Source organism: Camelina sativa, chromosome 10 (genome assembly GCF_000633955.1).
Source record: "Camelina sativa cultivar DH55 chromosome 10, Cs, whole genome shotgun sequence".
In the NCBI taxonomy this organism is placed as follows: Eukaryota; Viridiplantae; Streptophyta; class Magnoliopsida; order Brassicales; family Brassicaceae; genus Camelina; species Camelina sativa.
Window position 1 is genome coordinate 5,278,056 of NC_025694.1, and position 8,307 is coordinate 5,286,362.

Consider the following 8,307-nt stretch of genomic DNA (forward strand, 5'->3'; position numbering starts at 1 on the left):
CTTTTATAGGCCCATTAATATCATAAGAGAGAGGCCTATTAACTCTCTTCTTCCTCACTCTCCCGCCGGCGTCAGCTAAAATAGTAGTAGTACTGTTTTGCGGAGAAGAACTCTCGAGAACTGCCACGTCGCAGTGATCCGACTACGACACCTTCTTCACTCTTCTTGCTTCTTCTTCTCTCTTTTTGATCTCTCTGTTATTTTTAATTTAATCGTTCGAAGTCTATCTTTGATTTTTCTGGGGAAAAAGATGGGTGAAGAAGCTCGAGCTTTAGATATGGAGACAAGCGAAGAGAACACGACGACGAGACGAAACCATACCGTTCATGAATTGATGGTTGATTTATACCCACTAAGCAGCTACTACTTTGGTTCACGAGACGCTCTTACCGTCAAGGACGAGATTATCTCTGATCGAGTCATCAGATTGAAATCGAAGTAATTTACAGTTTTTTTTTTTTTTTTTTTACCGTTTTCGTATGATTCTGATGATCTGGGTTTTTCTTATTGTAGCTAAAATTGTCTTCCTTTTGTTTTTTTTTTGTTGAAGTTATGCTGCTCATGGATTGAGGACTTGTGTTGAAGCTGTTCTTCTGGTAAAATTTACAGTTGATATCAAAATTAGGGATTTTGAAAAGTTTACTTTGAAAGGATTATTAACTAATAGCTATCGTTGTGTTGGGACACACATATCATTAGGTTGAGTTGTTTAAGCATCCTCATGTATTGCTTCTTCAATATAGAAACTCCATCTTCAAGCTTCCTGGTGGTCGTTTAAGACCTGGAGAATCAGGTTTGCTTTACTGTTTTCTTACCTCTCTCTATGCATAGATTCTCTGTATCCAATTCTCTCAATCATTCTCTGTATTAAACCTACTTAGATATTCAAGGTCTGAAACGGAAACTAGCATCAAAGCTTTCAGTTAATGAAAACGTCCTTGTTCCGGGTTTGGAGGTAAGTGTTTTGTTCTGAATGATTGTTTCCGGATTAAGTATGGTCTCTCTAATGTTAAAAGATTGTTGTAGGTAGGAGAATGCATTGGAATGTGGTGGAGACCCAACTTTGAGACTTTGATGTATCCTTTCTTGCCGCCCAATGTGAAGCATCCAAAGGTTAGTTTAGTTCCATGGTTATAAAGTTTGAGACTTTTGAAGATATGCGCATATATATACTTAAAAGCTCTGCTCTATCCTCATCTTTTTTTTTTCAGGAATGCTCAAAGCTTTTTCTTGTTAGATTACCGGTACATCAGCAGTTTGTCGTCCCAAAAAACTTCAAACTCCTTGCTGTTCCGTTGTGCCAACTTCATGAAGATGAAAAGGTATGTAGCAATCTGACTTGCATTTCCTTTACCTCATTGTGAACTTTGAAAAGCGATGGTCCTGGTCTGCAACTATAGGATCAGTCAAATCAAGCATTGTATTTGTATTTAATCCCCGTGTGATTCATGCATATTGCAGACTTATGGGCCGATCATATCGCAAATTCCCAAGCTGCTGTCGAAATTCTCTTTCAACATGATGGAGATATGAATAATAAACCTGGTGATCATTGCCTCCCTCGCGATATCATCATATGTTTGGTGAAATCCTATGTTGAGCCTCTGTGGCTAATTTCTATAGTAGGTTCATAAGAGTTTGCACCATGTGATATATAGACAATGTTGAATAACACAGCATGTTCTTGTTGGTTAGAGAGTAGACATGAAAGTATAGATGACAGACAGTGGTGTTAATTGATAGATACATTACTTTATTCGAAGTTTTTTTCTTTTCGTGTGATTATTTGTAACTTGCAAGTAAACAAACTTTTTTTTGTGGTAAAAGGATTTTGTTAAATTAATGTAAATGGTATTTAATCAAACGAAAAGATCGGTGCCAAATTGCAAATTGTTTAACGTTCTGTTGTAGTGGGATTGCCCAAAATCCAAACTGTTAATGTCTAACAGAGAAATAACTAAATTAAACCGGTTTGTGTCCGGTTAAAATGTGGATTTTAAACATTTCGGTCAAGGAAAACCGAAAAAGAAAAACAAGGAAATGGAGAAGTCGTTTGGTCAACGTCGTGAGCATGTGCTTTGACTAAAGTAATTATTAATGGCTACCTTTTTTCCAATTTCTTGCGGAAAAGTAAGTAAGTTGATTATGCTTAAAACTGTATTAACTTTAGTATATAAAATGACTCAGTCGAGAAAGACAAAACAAAAAAAACAAAAAAAAAAAAAAAAGGAAAAAAAAAACNAGAAAGGAAGAAGACGATGAAGAAAGGTGGATTTAGCAATAATCTGAAGCTCGCAATCCCTGTAGCTGGCGAGCAATCAATTACCAAATTCCTGTATATTTCAATCTCTTTGCTCCATGGATCTATCTAATGGATTGATTTAGAGATGTATTTTGTTGTGTGCGGAAATGTCTCTGATTTATGTGTTAGTGGAGGGAACTTAGGGTTTTGTGGTCTCTCTGTAGGACGCAGAGCGGTACGTTTAAGGATGGAGATCTGCGAGTTAACAAAGATGGAGTTCGAATCATCTCTCAGTTGGAGCCTGAAGTCGTAAGTCTCCCTCTCTCTGTCTCTCTCTCTATCTCTTTTTTTCTAGGTACTGATTTTACAGTGCATGAAGAATTTGCGGAGCTTTAGGTTAGGTGGAATGCGTGAAATAATGTGATGTGGTTTGTGGATCTGATCATTAGTAGAAACTTTTTTAAGATCATTACTATAGTTTTGGATAGAGAGAACTCAGGGAATTCACACAGTTTTAAGCTCACGTCTTCTTTGGTTGCTTTTGTAATCTGTTTTGTTGCAACTGTTTTTTTTTCAGCTGTCTCCAATTAAGCCAGCTGATGATCAGCTGAGCTTGTCGGATTTGGATATGGTTAAATTCATTGGCAAAGGAAGCAGTGGTGTTGTTCAGTTGGTTCAACACAAATGGACTGGCCAGTTTTTTGCCTTGAAGGTACACTCATTCGTTAACCATCTTCATATTCTATGTATATGATGAGCTAATTTGCTCTCTCTTTTTGTTCTGTGTTTGGAGAATTACAAAGCTCTTTTGAATCCATTCAAAGTAGTTCTGGGTCTTTTTTTTCAATTGTCTATGCTATGTGATCCATGATAACAACTAATCTTTTCTTTATCTAAAGCTGTTTTGTTTCTGAATTACTACAAGGTGAAATCATTGTTTACAAACTACTACATTTGTGCAGATTTCGTTTTGTGATGTTTTCCTTTTATCTCGTGTTTATCACTGTCTATGGATGGGAGAACCTGTTTCTCCTTTTTTGTCTCCCTTGCCTTTTCACTGTGAACTTTCTATTTTCAACTGAATCTTATTCCTTATTATTCTCTTTCTTGCATGACTCTTATGCGGTATAAGTAGGTGATTCAACTAAATATCGATGAAGCAATCCGCAAGGCAATTGCACAGGAGTTGAAAATAAATCAATCGTCACAGTGTCCATATCTTGTTAACTCGTACCAATCATTTTACGACAATGGCGCAATCTCACTAATTTTGGAGTACATGGACGGAGGATCTCTAGCAGACTTTCTCAAATCAGTTAAAGCCATTCCTGAGTCCTATCTTTCTGCCATCTTTAGACAAGTAAGCAATACAAAAAACACTGGAACCCCATACCTTCCTGAATCGGTTGATTGATGTGATTTTCTCGAATCTGTCAACTTAATACAGGTGCTCCAAGGACTGATCTATCTTCATCACGATAGGCATATCATCCACCGTGACTTGAAACCATCAAATCTGTTGATCAACCACAGAGGAGAAGTCAAAATAACTGACTTTGGTGTGAGTACCGTTATGACAAACACCGCAGGTTTAGCAAACACATTTGTGGGGACTTACAATTATATGTCTGTAAGTATCTTGTTTGTCTAGTTTGAGCATTGACTAGTTTGAAACCCTTTTCAGCGGTTAAAAATTGAGACTCAATTTTGCAATTTTGCAGCCAGAGAGAATTGTTGGAAACAAGTACGGTAATAAAAGTGATATATGGAGCTTGGGATTAGTAGTGCTCGAGTGTGCAACAGGAAAATTCCCTTATGCACCTCCCAATCAAGAGGAAACATGGACCAGTGTTTTCGAGTTGATGGAAGCCATTGTTGACCAACCGCCACCCGCTCTTCCTTCAGGAAGTTTCTCCCCTGAGTTATCTTCATTCATCTCCACATGGTAATTTCTCAAAAACAAAAACAGCAGCTCTTTTACCGGGATTACATACTAACTTTATATTCTACACTATACTCTCTTTCAGTTTGCAGAAGGATCCGAACAGTCGTAGCTCTGCTAAGGAACTAATGGTTTGTTTTTTTCTTATAAAATCTCTTTTGCATCTTTTTCATCAATTCAAATGTTGAATCATCATCTGGATCAAAAGTGAACTATGGTTTTCTATCCATTCAAGTGTTGAATCATCCTCTGGGTCAAAAAAATTCAGGAACATCCTTTCTTGAACAAATATGACTACTCGGGGATCAATCTCGCGTCCTACTTCACAGATGCAGGATCACCTCTTGCAACACTTGGGAATCTGTCTGGTACGTTCTCCGTTTAAACAACAGGGAGACATTATAGTATCACCATCTGGTTCCTGTTATCATCTGAAATTTCTTGTGTTAACTTCCAGTGAAAAAAATGCTCTTGTCATATATATATTAGATATATTTATATGATGTATTTTAAGATTCTAGATATATAAGCAAATGAGTGTTTATTGAAATTTTTTGCAATTGGAATTCATATTTTGTAATATTTTTAGATTGAAATCGTTATGGGAAATAGAAGAATAATCTGTATTCTAATATTCCGAAAATTGACTTCATTCTCTTTTCTTCTCGTCTATTAAGAAAAGCTTTCATTTATCAACTGTACAATCATTGGTGATGATACGAAAATATGAGAACTGGTATTCAGATTGCACTCAGATAAAATTCATCCAATACTTAAAATGTGAGTGGATTTTATTTGGTGTATCTGCCGCAAACCAATAAACTGTTTTGTTTAAAATAAAGTAATAGACATGTTTACTCAATCATATAAACAAGAAGAAGAAATAGAAAAATCAATTTGCTGGAGACGGCGTCGGACGTGGGTAGGAGACCTTTTGGGAGACACACGAGTAGTGCTTAGCCATGTCATTGCTAACATAGGCAACTGGTTCACATAAAACTCACAAAAATCAAATTCTATTTTTAAAATTTTTTGCACACGTCTTCCTAAACCACCTTTTCATACTTACATTGTCGAAGCTTCAATTCCAAGGTTTGTGTACAAATTAGCTAACTTCTCCCTCTCTAACGATTATGAATCGGCGCTACGATAAGCCGCCGCCATTGTCAGTTTCCTCCAAAGGGAAGAAGAAGCATTTTGTCAACCACACAGCTCCCAACACTCCTGGCCATTACGAGAAACCTCAAACCAGTCCGACGTTGTCAACGACTCGATCTCGCGAACCGATCACCGATTCCGATGATAAGCTCAGTTACGAGATCTTCTCGATTCTCGAAAGCAGGTTTCTCTTCGGATACGAAGACCCAAGGCTACTATGGATACCTCGTAGTCCACTACGACCCGGTGATTCCGAGGCAGGTCCTTCTCCTAGATCTCCGTTGACTCCCAACGGCGTCGTTCTCCCTGGAACGCCGTCTTCGTCGTTCAGAAGTCCTAGAGGAAGGATCTGCGTGTTGAGCATCGACGGTGGCGGCATGAGAGGTCTTTTGGCGGGAAAATCCCTAATCTATTTGGAACAAATGCTCAAAGAGAAATCCGGCGATCCAAACGCTCGAATCGCCGATTACTTCGACGTCGCCGCCGGATCAGGAGTCGGCGGAGTATTCTCGGCGATGATGTTCGCGACAAGAGACGGTAACCGCCCCATTTTCAAAGCGGAGGATACTTGGAAGTTCCTCGTAGACAACGCCGAAGGTTTCTACAGATCAGGCGGCGGAAGCGGAAGAGGAGGAGCCGGAGCGGCGATTAAACGGGTCATGAGATCCGGATCCGGATCCGGTTCGTCTTCGGTAACCGCCGCAACGGCGAAGCTAGAAAAAGCCATGAAAGCATCGTTCGCTGATCTAACGCTTAAAGACACACTCAAACCAATCCTCATCTCTTGCTACGATCTCTCAAGCACGGCGCCGTTTCTATTCTCACGTGCCGACGCGCTCGAGAGCGACAGTTTCGATTTCCGTCTCCGAGATATCTGCCGAGCCACGTGGGCGGAGCCGGGGACGTTTGATCCGGTTCGCACGTGTTCCGTCGACGGTAAAACACGGTGCGTCGCGGTTGGTGGTGGTCTAGCGATGAGTAATCCGACGGCGGCGGCGATAACGCACGTGTTTCATAACAAACAGGAGTTTCCGGCGGTGAAAGGAGTGGAGGATTTGTTGGTGTTGTCGCTTGGGACTGGTCAGCTTTTTGAAGTGAATTATGATTACGAGCAGGTTAAGAATTGGCGGGTTAAAGAATGGGCTCGGCCCATGGCGAGGATCTCTGGTGATGGATCTGCTGAGTTTGTTGATCAGGCTGTTGCTATGGGCTTTGGGCCTTACCGGAGTAGTAATTACGTTCGCATTCAGGTTTGGATTTTTTTTGTTTGTTTGTGTGTGTTTTTGGTATTTTGCATTTGTGGATGAAAAAATCATTAGAAAAATATATTGTGGTGCAGCAGGCGAGCGGATCCCGACTAGGAGCTTGTGGACCGAACGTGGACACGGATCCAAGGGCGGAGAATGTGAAGAAACTGACGGAGATCGCTGATGAGATGTTGAAGCAAAACAATGTGGAATCGGTTTTGTTCGGAAGCAAAAGGATAGGAGAAATGAGCAATTCAGAGAAACTAGAGTGGTTCGCGAGTGAGCTTGTCATTGAGCAGCAGCGACGAAGTGTTAGAGCGTCTCCAACCGTAACGTTAAAGCAAGCTGTGTCCAAAACCAACCGTAATGCTATTAACGCAACTCTCACTCTCATATCTAAAGAAAGATGAAAACATTTTTCGAAGAAATGTTTCCACAAGTCATTGTTTTATTTGTCCTTTTATTGGTCCTTTTTCATTTATTTATTTTTCCTTCTACGTTGAGATTTATTACATATAAGGGAGAAAATAGAGTGAAATTCAAATATACAAGTCATTATTTTAGTTTAGTTTCATATTTCGTAATGTTCTTCTGAATTTGATTCAATTTTGATATAAACTCCAAATTATTCAATACATAAATTGTACGAGGTCAGTAAACTTTAGTGACTTGTAAATAAATACTATTGACAAACATGTTAACATATACTGTTTTCTTGCACTAAAAGCTGAAATTTTTATTAAGGAACATAAAATGTGTATGTACAGAGGCAATAATAACGGTTCTGAGGTTATAAAAAAAAGCTACAAAATGCCAAAGGATTAAAATAGACGAAGAAGAGAAAGAAGACCTGCCAACTTAACTATATATCACTACACTCGTTTTCCTCACCTGAAGTTTTTAACTACCGGACCTATCTTAACAGCCGGAGCCAAATCCAACACCCAGTTACCAATAAACAAAAACAGTTTCACCACCCCTCTTAATTCGAACTATAAGAAAGACAAAGAAAGAACCCTAAAGATGAAGATGATGAAGAAAAAGAATCAGAATCTATATTGCCTAGTTTGCTGTGTAGCCAACCCGAATAACCGATTCTGGTGACTTGGGTTATTCTTTCAGGGGACCAAAACTTTTTTACCCTTTGCCTTTTATCTTTCTTTATCGCTAATGGTATAACAAACGAGACTATACAGAAATAAAAGAGAGGGAGCTTATACCATCATGTTTAAGTCTGAAAGATCATCCATGGGTATTTGAAGTCCAAGGAGATCATCAGTATCTGGTAATGCATCGTCATCGATGTTCAACCATGAGCTTAGATCTCCAGCTTGTGTATCAAAATCATCTGGACCACCTAAACCGTCTGGTATCTGCAGGTGAGATAGGTCAAGAGGCTCTGACTCATCTAGTGTCTCCAAGTTACTATACCCGCTGTTGTTGCTGTTAGTTGGTTTGGGCAATGATGTTCTGGTTTGCTCCACGATACTGACAGAAGTAGAAAATATCGCTGTTGTTTTCTGCCTCGGTTTTGTTTTTGATTTCCGTTCACCCTTGGCATTTACAAGTGCAGGCCGACCGATCTTGTTAGTGCCCCCGCCTCTTGACGAAGAAGCCTGTCCTTTTCCATCTCTGTCCCTCTCACTTCTCTTTCCTTTCGTACTGCTTGAAAGTGGTGCCCCACCCACATCATCAAGCAGCAATTCCCTCTTCTTCAT

The 8,307-nt window shown here is 39.5% G+C and overlaps 4 protein-coding genes across 5 annotated transcripts in view; 3 read left to right on the forward strand and 1 right to left on the reverse strand.

Moving 5' to 3' along the window:
• LOC104717217 (pre-mRNA cleavage factor Im 25 kDa subunit 1-like) lies at positions 9-1,843 on the forward strand. Of its 2 annotated transcripts, none has more exons than XM_010434760.2 (7): positions 9-438; positions 551-596; positions 700-793; positions 891-955; positions 1,027-1,113; positions 1,212-1,322; positions 1,462-1,843. In XM_010434760.2, exons 1-7 carry the CDS (start codon positions 251-253, stop codon positions 1,531-1,533), a joined length of 663 nt encoding a protein of 220 aa, XP_010433062.1. In that variant the 5' UTR covers positions 9-250; the 3' UTR covers positions 1,534-1,843. The 2 variants fall into 2 exon arrangements, with proteins under 2 accessions (XP_010433062.1, XP_010433061.1); XM_010434759.2 differs by having other exon boundaries at positions 12-438; positions 882-955.
• On the forward strand, positions 2,219-4,766 carry LOC104717218 (mitogen-activated protein kinase kinase 2). Its single transcript, XM_010434761.2, has 8 exons — positions 2,219-2,335; positions 2,467-2,551; positions 2,820-2,954; positions 3,378-3,602; positions 3,690-3,872; positions 3,964-4,187; positions 4,270-4,315; positions 4,453-4,766. The coding sequence occupies exons 1-8, from the start codon at positions 2,259-2,261 to the stop codon at positions 4,567-4,569; spliced, it is 1,092 nt and encodes a 363-aa protein (XP_010433063.2). The 5' UTR covers positions 2,219-2,258; the 3' UTR covers positions 4,570-4,766.
• On the forward strand, positions 4,899-7,152 carry LOC104717219 (patatin-like protein 8). The gene is made up of 2 exons (XM_010434762.2): positions 4,899-6,592; positions 6,682-7,152. Exons 1-2 carry the CDS (start codon positions 5,318-5,320, stop codon positions 6,997-6,999), a joined length of 1,593 nt encoding a protein of 530 aa, XP_010433064.1. The 5' UTR covers positions 4,899-5,317; the 3' UTR covers positions 7,000-7,152.
• The window catches only part of LOC104720069, a gene marked incomplete at its 5' end in the record, with an annotated part of 13,286 nt that continues 12,283 nt past the window's right edge, over positions 7,305-8,307 (reverse strand). The window contains one exon of the mRNA XM_010438039.1: positions 7,305-7,762. The remainder of the gene's footprint in view (positions 7,763-8,307) is intronic.